Consider the following 13,293-nt stretch of genomic DNA (forward strand, 5'->3'; position numbering starts at 1 on the left):
GGGGAAATTGTTTGTTCCGATTGAAATGTTGCAATAATGGGAAGAACAGTTGATGGCACACACATTGATGAAAGATGAAGAGTGACTGTGACATCCCATTAATGTTGTGTTTGAATGGAAATATGGAACAATTAAGTACAATTTCAACCGGTATAAAAACGTACTTTTCACATGTCCAGTTTTCATTTTATCCCTTTTTATTTTACACAACATAACAACACAGTACATGTTGTCTTTTTCTGTACAGAAGCTTTCCGGGAGCTCGTGGCCAACACAGGCTGTATATACCAATGTCAGTGAAACGCTCACAGGGTTTTCATGTTACTTTTTCTTTTTATTTCTTCCCTTTAAAAAATATCAATTTCACAAGAGGTCAATTCTTCATCTGTTCGTCACAGTCTGTGTCTATCTGGAGAAAGGTCTGCACTCCTCGGTAGGTAAGAAAGGCTCTGTGTGAAATCTCTTCCTTCCCGTCCCCTCGGTCAGGATCCTCTTGAATCCGGTTGTGTCGTCTGTCTGCTGCAAAAGAAGGCACCGACTGCTATTCTCTTGCCACGGTATAGACACACTTCTCGTGTGTGTGAACGTGAGAATGGTGTGCTTTGCAGTTCTTGTAGAGTTTTTTATTCCTCTTTTTTTCCTGTAGTATGTTCAGATAAGGTGAATGTGAATCGGGAAAATGACGTGGCGAGTGCATTGTCTTGTTTTTGTTTTGTGCTATAAAGTGGAACCGACGAGATTCGAAGACGCTACGAGACAAGGCGACCGGAAAACAGACAGGAATCTTTCAAAGTGAATAAAAAACCTGTAAACTGAGATTTGTGGTGAAAAGAGTATGAAAATAATACAAATAAAAAACACAGGCAGCGAACACAAAAAGCTCACCCAGAAACACACAACAAAGGGTTCCAACATGAACGAACACACACACACACACACACACACACACACACACACACACACACACACACACACACACACACACACACACACACACACACACACACACACACACACACACACACACACACACACACACACACACACACACACACACACACACACACACACACACACACACACACACACACCTCAGAAATACAAAACATGGAAAAACAAAGTCTATTTGAATGGTTGCTGTCTCTCTCCAGTTCAAACGGTGCTCTCTAGGATCCAGTCCGAGTCGCACCGCCCTTTGTCCGATTCTCCGTCTTTGGGGAGTAGAATCCCGCTCATTGATTGGCTCCTTTTGTTCCGCATTATCCGCCCTATTTTGGGCGGTCCTGCTGCTCCCTGATGGGCGGGGTGAGTCTTTGAGCCTCCGTCACAGAGCGAGTTCCTCCTCCTCGCCCTGCTCCTCCCCAGCTCCTCCGCGGGGAGAGTCAGGTACTTGCTGGAGGCGGAGGCGCCACGGGGGGCCCGGCGCAGGATGGGGGTCTCACTGAACCGGATGGAGGGGACGGGGCTCGGTTTGAACGGCAGGGTGGGGTAAGGTGAAGGGACGTAAGGAGGCGGGGTTTGGTTGAGCGAGGTGGAGTTGTTGCGGTTGGTGTTGAGGTTCTCCAGAGGGGTGGAGGGCAGGAGCACGGAGGAGGGGGTGGAGTATGGCGAGGAAGGAGGGCGAGGGGAGGGGGATGGTGGGTTTTCAGGGGGGGCCGAGGTGCTGGAACCGCCCGGCTTTCCTGGAGCAGGTTTACGCTTCGGCTTGGGGAGGGTGCCGGTGGGCGACGAGACCCCACCCATGGCCCTCTCCTCACCCCCCTTCTCCCGGTCCTCGGCTGTCGGGCTCCTGGCCGCCCAGGACTGGCTGAGGACCGAGGTGGCGGTGGAGCAGTCGGGCAGGGAGGAGTCGGACGACTGAGTGACGGTATCCTTGCCCCCCCTCTTCGTTGAGCCTCCAGAGAGGTCGTCCAACCCGATGGAGCCGTGTTTGGAGGAGCTGGGGGTGACGGTGCATCCCTGCTGCCCGTTGGTCTGCGAGTGAACGTTGGTCATCGACAAGGAGACGCCTTTACCGCCCTCCCCAGGGTTACACACCTGAGGGAACAGAGGCGGAGAGCAATGAGGTGCTGTCATGTTTGGATCAAGTGTTACGTAGTCAAACACATTTGAGTTGTTATTAGATGAATGCAATAAGCAGTGGGAGTTCGAGGGGTTCACGCTGGGGTCAGGTCTTTCACACGAGGGGCATTTCATGCACCAAGACGGGACACACACAGCGTTCAACAACATGTCTCAGTATAATGTCACAATATCAAGTCATTAGTCAGAAGTGAGAAAGAAGAATAAAATGATTGGTGTCAGAAACGTGACAATTTAATTCGATGACATCATGTGAAGCGAAATACATTACTGTTAACGTGGCTCATGTCGGAGCAGTCTTTGCTGCAACACTATCACACATAGTATTATCATATACTTTGTCTTTCGGAGGGGGGCCACAGGGGGGGTCAAAGCTCATTGTTACACTGGCCCCTGTTGCCCCCCCCCCCAGAAACGCCAATGTAAACAAGCAGGAAATGTCCTAGTAGGCATTTTTCGAAACATACAAGCTGCAAAAACTTTAACGTCTTAATTCCGCAGGATGACATACCAATGGAAGCTACATCTTGGGGCAGTTTTATAACCTGTTACTATATTTTATTTCTATCAATTTGAATTTCAGGGGTGGGGGGGGGCTTCCACAAAAAGTCAATAATACACGATACATAAGTATAGAAACATATGTAACGAATATTCCACAGTAGTTCTCTTATCTCAAAGAGAAGCGATCTGCTCGTTACCAGGCAACGACACCAGGCCGCCATGTGACGACGCCACTCTCTCCTCTCATTCTCTGTCCTTTCTGAGCAGAGGGGGTTCATGGAGATAGACAGAGACCCACCTTGTAGCGTATCATCAGGATGATGATGAAGACGAGCACCGAGGCTACGATTATCCCTCCGATGATGATGATCATGGTGCCGCCGAGGAACTGAGACTGCATGAAATGACACCTCATGTACTCCGACTCGGTGGAGAACTGAACGCAGCCCACCACGCGCGTCGCCGTCAGGGAGGTGATGATGTCATCATAGATGGCCAGCACGCAGAGGTCGTACTGCGTCCCCGCCGCCAGGTTGTTGACAAGGAAGTTCTTGCTGGATGGGGGGATCATCCTGCGGTAAAACAGAGCGACGGGGAGGGGGGGGGCGACAGGAAATAAAGACGTTTTCATTATTGTGTTTTTTCCATTATTTACCGTTTCCTGCATATATCGTGAGGCAATGTGGACGTTTACACACACACAATAGAGTCATTGGTTAACACAACTTTAAACATGACAGGGATAAGTAGGAGGAGATGGCATGTAAGAAAAGTATTGTTTGTTGTACAACTGATATCTTGTGTTATGTAGTATTGTGTGATTGGGCACGCTTAAGGCCACACGTAGTGCCATACTGGTTTGTGATGAACGTCTACACGGTCAGCATATGGACGGGGAATATGGAGCTCTACATCCGGGGAATAGGGATTATGTTTGATTACGTCTTTTTATAAACAGGGCAGAAAACGTTGAGTCTTTGAGAGGACCAACGGCCCTTTGAGGAAGAACAATGCACACATGACAATACGGAGGTGAATCCACTGGTTTACCACTTGGACCAATCATGTTATTCCAATATGTTTATGTCATCCATAAGTAACAGATGTTGATGTTCCTCAACCAAACACGCTTACATAAGGTTTCCAAGTGGTACTAGCATAACGAAGGAGCAGTTGTGTGAGGATGCTCTGGAACATTCCCAAGGCGTATATAATGTCTACAGAAACTTAAAACACCAGCAAAGAGACAATGTAGTTACATGACATTATAAGTTGATATGTTGAACTTGTTAGCAAACAGTTGCTTATTCAAACAGCCAGCTACAATTTGTAGCAATATTAGCATTATTATTTAATGTGTGTTTGGTCCTCCTGTTAAACATACTGTAGGTCAATATTCCTTCTCTCTTCTCCACTTCGCTCTGCTTTGGTCTCCACCAACACCTGAGGCAAGTCTGGCTCCTTCACTCCTTATTGTTCCAGTGCTACCGTCACATTTCTCTGACTGGTGTTCTGTTCTGAGAAGTTGTTCTTTGGGAACGTGAAGTGAAAACAGTCAGTTAGAAGAAAGTGAGGTTGCAGGCTCAAAACAACGCTAACAAAGCTAAGTCGGGTTATAATTCCTTTGTCACTTCTAATGTCGCTCTCACTAACCGGCTTTACAAAACTCAAGGAAACATTTATTTCCATTTGACTTTGCATACGGTACGAGTACAGGAGCACAGGCAGGACAACATTCTTTAGCATGTGATGAGAGCAAACTCAAATGCAACCTACATAATGCATTTACCTTCTGCTTCGTTACTAAAGTTATACAACTATTATATATATATATATGATGTTATTATATCTATACAAATAAAATACTTCAAAGGGAATTAAGAGTGGTAATTGTAAAGAATCAATGCACTCCGCTCTCCTGTGTGCAGCTAGGTGCTGAATCCTCAATCCTGTTCCTGGCACTTGAGATGATGTATTATTCCACGGATTAGAGGAGATGACCTTCCTTTCCCAAATCTGTCTTGCTAAGGTTTCACAATAAAACATACCGGGGTAATAGTTTTCAGCTTACAATGAAAAAACCCCAGATATTCTCGTGGACACTTCCGAAGGTACTTTGCCACTTTGACTGAAGTTGGTAATTCTTCACTGGACACATTGACTAGAGGATTTGCACTTTTGTCCTTCAGTTTCTCTTAAAGGCCGTGTCAGCTTTCCTGGGTTTGCTCATTAAAATGCTAATGCTATTCCTCAGTAAAAGCAACGAGGGTGGCTAGTTCACAGCTCGCGGCCTTGTGTGCACCGAGAGGAGCAGAGTGCTGCTTCGGCCAGGTGAAGCATCTGGGTTTAAGCTGGAGTTAAGTGAAGGTTAGGAGATATGGTGAGCTTTAATGGTTAGCATTAAGAGCTAGGGAATACATGTGGCGCGGTAGGTCATTAGCGAGCCCTCTGGAATAACAGCACAAGGCTGTAGAGTGTGTGTGTGTGTGAGCATCTATATGAATACTAATCGGACCATCTGAGCGCCGGCTGACCATGAGTGTCCTCCTCTTGATGTTGTCATCACTAGGCTGGTGAACACACTCACTATGCCGTTATTTCTGCGTTGGGACACATAGTGACATTGAAGTGTGCAGGTTAATGATTGGAGCGGAAGTCGCTGGCTACTACAAGCTCTGATATAAGCAGCTACATTTGTATACACATACATACACTGCCAGAGATTCATTTCCCTATAGTTGCCGTGGCCTTGGGCGTCATTTGTGTGTTTGGATGTGTGTGTGGTTGTGTGTTCTCCCCAAGCGGCAAACTCTGGGGAACAGCCGGGACGCCAATACGGAAGTGCCACACACTGCAGTTCATACATGGGCCGCTAGGGACTGGCTGCAGAAAGGAGCACTTTCCATAGACCCCCATGTTAAAATGCCCAACTTTACAGCAGAAAAAAACATGTTTCTACCCATGGATGCAATCAATATTATTATCGATATAGTTAGATTCCACCTTCATGATTATGGATCTGTGAGTGAATTGTTTTCTAACACGACCCTTTTATTTATATTAGGTCTTAAAGTTTTTGCATAAATTAGGGCGTGGTCACTTTGATGGACACGTACATGCCTCACTGTCAGCTAACAGCAACTTGTCCACTCTGCTAGGCTACAACCATAGAGGCTACAATGTTAGTTAGTCATAGTACTGTACTTGACCCTTTAGCTTTAGCCGTGTTCGTGGTGATATACCAGACAATTAAGATGTCGTGCTGTGCGCTTGAATGTACTAACAGAACTTCCAAGAAGTCTAAAATGATAATATTATACATGTTAACCCCGTTCGCAGGCTAGCTCCAGCCGGCGTCCCGGAGCTAGCCCCCTGCGGCTCCGTTAGGTCCGGGCGGTGGAGTCCGTCTTTTCTCAACGTGTGAATGACAAGCATTAAGAATAACAAAATATAGCTAATTCTCTTGCAGATTGTCTCATTTGATTATGAATGTAACGTTTATATAGGGGAACTACACTGTTAGCAGTAACTTGGTATGCATGTATTTCATGTTAGCTTAGCTTCTTGGCCTGAGCTAGATCTGTTTACTTCCAGTTCGGAGGCAGCAGGTCCCGCCTCGGCTCCGCCTCTTTGCCCTTATTTGGAGCAGGCGGGATTAGACTCTGACGTCACAGTCGAGCCGTTAGTGGCCGACTCCGCCTACTAAGGGCTTCACGGCAACTCTGCAGAATCCTATGGGTGACGTCACGGACACTACGTCCATTTATATATACAGTCTATGGTTTGGATGTGTGTTTGGATGTGTGTGTGGTTGTGTGTTTGGATGTGTGTGTTCTGTGTGTCACATTAGCCAGCAAAGCATTTCTATGTGTGAAATAATGTGTTTGTTTTTCATGCCTCGGCTTGGCCTGACTGATCATCTTTTTTTACTTGCAGGCTTTAACGCCGTCACGTTCTCACACCGGGGGGGTGGTGGTGTATGTGTTGTGTACAGTATTTAATGCTGTTTACAGGTTTATGTGTATAGCAAGTTGAATCATATTTATTATGTTTAAGGCAGCTGTCAAAAAGTGTCTGGGTTGTCTTTGTGGATAGACAGTCACTTCACGACTCCTTTAAAATCAGATGTGCTCCTAACTAATATAGGAATATCATGGGAAATGCCTTGCAAAATATATTTGCCATAATTGACAACAATTGTCATGTTTAGGCTTATCTTTTTTATCCATGGACAATTTTAATTGGTTTAGAAGGAAATGAGATTTTTCTTTAGTGAAATCAGTAAAAGATAATATATGTTAGATCTGTATTAAAGTGAAGCTAGACAATTGTGATTTAAAACAGTAAGAGGGCAAGTTAAAAAACAAAACTTTAATTTCAATAACAGTGCTCGTGTTTTGGTTAAAAGTCCATGGGCCGCAATTATGCACCTTGCTCTATTGATTGTTTGCTACTTTGTCATGTATCTGCAGACATGAAAAACATTCTTAGAAACCTTCGCTGCTAAGAAACCATTAGCTACATGACTCCATCTGGACACGTCCCAACTAGTTTCTAAACAACATCCATCCAACCAGACGCTCCGGCCAACGACGCTCACATTGCACACTTGGTTTTCATAGTGAGCGTGGAAGCTGAGCTGTTGTCATTTATAATTCATACATACAAGTAGGGCTGTGGCGATACACTAATCTCATGATACGATACACGATATTCAGCCAACGATACGATATATATCACGATATTCAGCCAACGGTACGATTTGATACGATTCGATACACTTATATCATTTTCTGAAAGATTTTAAAGGGACAGTGGGATTTTGGTGACATCTTGTGAGTGTTCCATTGACTTGGATTGAATTAATTCAACTGAAAACTGAAAGCATCCATTATACAATATATGGCTCTGACAGAGAGTCTACAGCTTGCAAATGCTGGACAAAATGAATCAAAAGATGTGGTGAGAAAATTAGTTTCATTTATTGAAACAGTGCAAACTGTAGCTGTAAAGTGCAGTATCACAACGGACAATGGAGAACTAAAAGGTGCAGCAGGTGGCGGAACACGGGGGATTTGAATGGGACTTGTTAGAAATTAAAATCAATGTTTTGATGGCATACAGTACCATAAACATACCGTCAGTTTAAATGCTGTTTTATACTGAAAAAACAGAAGTTGTTGAGCTTTTATTCTGAAAATCCTTCATCTCCGGTTAGCATTTAGCATATGGCTAATATACAATTTCCTATAGAGGTGAATTTAGTAGCGATATGACACGGAGTGTTGCACACCGACACCTAATGATTTCAACACTACAACTATAGACGTCGAGATATTATTATTGCTGAATATTAAATGAAGGTACAGTTTATTTGAATACATTTGTTTACAGACGTGGGTAGCATGAGACAACATTCGGAACTACCGGAAATGATACCAGCCGTGAGGTATTTTTGGAGTATTGATTACGGCGTTTAAAATGTATTAAATGAAAAGTCATGAAAGAGATAAGGAGGAGAAAAGGCGTGTTTAGTTATATATTTAATGTGCAATGTCTGAATCCTCTGTAATGCGCAACAACGAACATTGGAGACGTGGAGGGCCGATCCCCAGCAGCGCCAACCGGCACACAGGGAGGATTCAGCAGAGGATATTTAACAGCTGGAGAGGTGGAGCTCGCTCTCTTCCCTTCGCTCACGAGAGCCAGAACACAGCTGTTTTTCTGACTGAACCATCTTCTGCTTGTAACATTACCGCGCTTTTTATTAATTAAAGTATACATTTGAACATTCTCAGAGACTCAATTAGTCTCCTTTTTAAAGCTTCTCTCCTGGACGCGAGAATAACGAACACAGTTATCAGACTTAATGTATCGATACCCGCGACTGAAATATCGATACTTTCTCGGAAAACTAAATATCGATATATATCGCAAGATCGATTAAATTGCACAGCCCTACATACAAGGAACAATAGATATATTGAGAATGTGTGTTTGGACCCTGTTTGGCTGAGTTCACAAATGCATTTCAATGCAAATCACTGTTTTTTTATGTCTTGCATACGATTATTACTTGACTGTGTGCGAGCCGTCAGCATTGTGAACTCATCCAAATTGACTTATTCATTGTGGCTAATTTATTTGTGTCAGAGCCGGATCTCGCTGCCAGTATCTGCACCCCTACAGTGGGCAGATGATTGCCTCGGCCACGACTATTACACTAATCTATCTACTCTGCCAAGCCCTCAGCCCAGGGCGCCTGAGTGGGTTAGCGTGCATGTGGTTCCGGGTTTCATTACGCTTTCATTACAAGAGAGAAAGTCTTCATGGTCCTCTATGAGTATGCATTTGTGTACATATGTGTGTGTGTGTGTGTGTGAGAGTTCCATTACAGTAATCGTCTCCTCCCATGACTTCCTCTTCCCAGTGGCTGTCACTGTGTCTGGCTCTCTGCCAGCGCTCACCACAGATACAGCAATGCACGCTGGTAAATCCTACCGTGAATGAGCGTGCACGGATGTGAGCGTGCACGTTAATCAACTCTAGCTTTCCTCACTCCAGCCGGAGACAAAGCCAGGAGGACAATGCGATCTCCATTAGCCGCTCTCATCTTTTTGACTCCAGACAAATGATTTCTGCCGCGCACGGAACAGTGAACTATGATACCAGATTGTTCTATTTCCAGGTCATTTCACTTGATTAAATACTGGACAATGGCTGCAGGCCACAAACACGCATTATTTCAGGAGAAGGAAGGCAGAAAAAAAGGCATCCAAAGCTATGAATCAACACACATGCTTCCAGGTCGGGCTGGAGCCGTGCGATAAGGCAGGGGGGGGGGCAGCCATGTTTTTCAATGATATTCAGCGACATGGGCTAGCTCATTAGTGGTTTCATGTAGCTGCGGGGGGATATTGTTTTTTGGATTTCATAAGTGGCTTGGAAGCTATCCAGTTTAGTGTTTTTTTGGAGTTTTCTGACACTGCCTAGTCATTAGCAGCGCTCATCTGTCAGCTATGTTATCTCTTTAGATAAAGAGGCTTATTAGTTCTAGACACATTTGAGTCATCAGTTGATTTTTGTGAAGGACAACTTATTTGTGCTTGTAGTCAACAAGTCAAGTTACTGTGCATGTAATCCTGTGCCACATTTCAACTTTGAAGTTATCACATTGTATTGAACATTTCAGTCAATCTCCTTTTACATAAGACTGTTCATTTCAAGAATCTAAGAGCATCCTCCTGACTGTGCTCATTAGTCAGTAGCACCTGCCCGAATCTGTGCCGCACATGAATCAAAGATAACGCTTTCTCAAATCAAATCAAACCCACTGAAAACATTTTCTTGGTAAATAGAGAGAGAGGAGCATTACATTGTGCAAAATGTGAGCTCCTGCAGTATACACACTCTTATAAGCAGTGTTTGAACAGAAAACATTGTAAAATGCACAGCCGTGTTCCAGAATGTGGGTCATAGATATCTGAAAGGAGGGTGTCCAATTATTTCAGTAAAGTGCTTCTGGCTAAAGCCTCCCCGTGCTACTGCAGTGCAAATGAGTCCAATACACTTTGAAACTAACATAAAATATTACATTTGAATATCTCTTCAAACATCAGTTTTGTTTTTAGAAGAAATCTAGATTCAATTAAATTCAGTTTCACTAATTTAAAAATGGTGTCCAGTATGAACGTAACTTCTTAACTTGAGGTGGTTTTACATTTTTTTTTTTAAATAGTTTGAGACAAAATAATCAAGTTCTTAAAGAACAGATACAACCTAACAGTGTTTTATGCTGCTAATAATTTTCTCTAAAGTTACCAGCTAATCACAGAAGCTAGTATCTTGATCTTGCCTCACCGAAAAGCGCTTTAGGCGACGGGGAAAGCGTGGTGGCGCGCTCGTCCATCAAAAAGCACACCTGACGGCTTCTTCCGTGACTTATCCACGCATCAGATGTCATGGCCCTCCCGCTGCACGCCATCCGAGGGTTCGGTGGATTCGCCCTGTTTTTCCGGAGCTGCGGCCTCTGCTGGGCCCGCTGGCAGCTCCTCCTGCCCGACTGACTGCTCCCGGTCCGCGCAGCGTTCAACACGCACATCTTCGTCAGCTGAGACGCACTACACCTTCGGCCAGCCCGGAGAGAAAACTCTGCATGGCTTTGCTAAACGCTAGGTCAATAGCAAACAAGACGTTCCTGTTAAACGACTTCTTCACCTCTCGTGATCTGGATTTAATGTTCCTGACGGAGACCTGGGTCCACACCGGCGAGTATGTACCGTTTTCTGAACTTCTTCCTCCCGACTGTACTTTCTTCTGCTCCCCCCGTACCACCGGCCGTGGTGGGGGTATAGCTTCAGTGTTCAACTATAAACCCGATTTAAACAGACACAAACATAAACCATTTAACTACGTAGCCTACTACTTGTAGAAGTACAAATGTCCAAGAAATATTCCAAAATCAACAACAACTGCGAGGCTGTACACACGAAGCTCCGCTTCCGCAACGTTTTGAAACGCGCCTGGTGTGTTAGGTCGCAGGAGGAGGTCGCAGCGTGGCGCAGACGCTCCTGGTGCGTTTAGGGGGTTAGACGCACGATAAGCAGGTTAGCACTGTAGTCAAGACCTGCTTTTTCAAAATACGACTATTGGCAAAGACCAAGTCGTTTTTATCTTTTAAAGACCTAGAAAGGGTTATTAACATGTTTGTTACCTCAAGACTGGATTACTGCAATGCTCTGTATGTGGGTATGGATCAGGCCTCAATTAGACGCCTCCAGCTAGTTCAGAACGCAGCTGCACGTCTTCTTACTGGCCATAGAAAGCGTGACCATATCACCCCAATTCTGGCATCACTGCACTGGCTTCCAGTTCGGTTCAGAATAGATTTTAAACTCCTTTTATTTGTTTTTAAAGCCCTAAATGGGCTGGCTTCTGCCTATGTAGCCGAACTCCTCCATCGCTACACCCCAGGCAGAGCCTTAAGGTCGACTGACCAGCTGCTGTTGATAGTGCCTAAGACCAGGCTTAAAACCCGAGGGCATCGAGCTTTTGCAGCGGCTGGCCCGAGGCTCTGGAATACTTTGCCCTCACGTGAGGTCGGCCCAGACCCTGTTTTTTTTTTTTAAATCAACACTTAAAACTCACTTTTTCTCTCTGGCTTTTGTTTAATTATTTATTTATTTAGTTATCCACAGAATTGATACTATTTTTAATATTATTAAATGTTATTAATATTATTGGGGTTTCAGTTTTTTATGATTAGTAGGTTGGGGGCGGGGAGACCTTAGAGAAGGTTCTGACTGGACTGACTGGTTGCTGCGTCTGGTTGCTTGGAGCTGAGTTGGTATAATCCTGAATTAGATTAGAACTTTTTAGAAATATGAGGAATAACTTCTTGGTTTTATAAACCATTTTGTAATTACTTCTTCATCCATTTTTGGATCTCTGCTGGGTTTTCTTTTAAAACCCTAAACCCCCCCTTGGGCTTGGTCCCTCCCCTCTCCCTCTGGATCTAAGGTCCGGTAGAGGGGGATGGGGCACAGAGTCGCTTATCCAGGCGGGGGAGTGCATCTGACGAAGAGATAGGTTGTTGTGCTCTCTATCTCTGTTTCTTATCCTACATTTTCACCCTGGACTAGAGGGGAAGCGTTCTTGGACGCCTTTTCAGCTCTGTTTCTTACTATATTCTTCCTATCCCGTTTACCTTGAACTATTCTAGGAGAGAGTGTTGACGTTGACTTGTTGGGCCTTTCCTCCTGTACTTGTTTGTTCCCCCTTTCTTTCCTTTAACTGAATCTAGGAGAGGGCATTTAGGCCGCTCTACTTCCTTCTTTTGATTAGTTTAGTTGTTCACCCCCTTTCCCTTGAACTAATGTATACGGGAGAGTGCATTTACGTAGTCACGTTGTGCCTCTCGGCGTATACTTTGACTTTCTGTCTCTTTGGAGAGTGCTAGTACGTTGGATATGTTGGGCCTTCTCACTGTTGTCCCTCTTCACCAGTACCCCATGTCCCCTCTTCATAATTTGGGGCTTCATAATTTCCACCCTATTCTAAGGGGAAGCATGATGGTGCCTTTTCATTTCAATTTCTGGCTTTGTGTTTCTTCACCTCTTACTCGTTTAATATTTAGGAGAGTGCATTCACGTCGTCACGTTGTGCCTCTCTTCCTCTGTTTCTGGCTGTTCTTTTCATACCCTTGTTTCTCAGAGAAGAGAAGAAATACTATTCTAAAAAGGAGCTGGTGTCTCTTCACTTGTACACTTGAGGGGTCAGAGTTCATATGGTGAGGGATTCCATGAGCGGTATGCGCCGGTCTGTGCCTTTACCTTGGACTTCTAATAGAACTGCTCGGGTCTTGATAGATTGAGTGGGGAAGTTCATGAGATCTTTCTAGAGGGTTATCAAGAATAACTTTTATCCAATGACCTTTGCCCTCTCTGTCTGTGTCTGTGTCTTCTCTTGTTCCGATTAACCCAGCCAAATCTCTTTTCTTGTTTTGTATCTATATCTACGCCGGGATCCGGAGTCGGGGCTGATCCTCTTGCTGTAGTCCTGTGTCTTGGATCCTCTATCCTGAGTTCTGGATTAAGTCGTGGACTTCGGGTCGTGGCTGAACCTGTCTCTGCGGCCCTGCCTTGGGTCTCGTCATGCTGCTTCCCTGATGGCTCCCTCAGGATTGTAGCTGACATCCTCGTGGATTCA

The 13,293-nt window shown here is 44.7% G+C and overlaps 1 protein-coding gene across 1 annotated transcript in view; it reads right to left on the reverse strand.

Annotated features, from left to right (window-relative positions):
- Positions 1-1,078: 1,078 nt before the first annotated feature.
- lrfn5a (leucine rich repeat and fibronectin type III domain containing 5a) overlaps positions 1,079-13,293 on the reverse strand; it is a 235,376-nt gene continuing 223,161 nt past the window's right edge. Inside the window, exons 9-10 of the mRNA XM_034110917.1 lie at positions 2,885-3,158; positions 1,079-2,037 (exon numbers count right to left, since the gene is read on the reverse strand). Coding sequence (XP_033966808.1) covers positions 1,153-2,037; positions 2,885-3,158 — 1,159 coding nt within the window. The 3' untranslated portion in view covers positions 1,079-1,152. The remainder of the gene's footprint in view (positions 2,038-2,884; positions 3,159-13,293) is intronic.

This window comes from Pseudochaenichthys georgianus, chromosome 22, assembly GCF_902827115.2.
Source record: "Pseudochaenichthys georgianus chromosome 22, fPseGeo1.2, whole genome shotgun sequence".
Classification (NCBI taxonomy): domain Eukaryota; kingdom Metazoa; phylum Chordata; class Actinopteri; order Perciformes; family Channichthyidae; genus Pseudochaenichthys; species Pseudochaenichthys georgianus.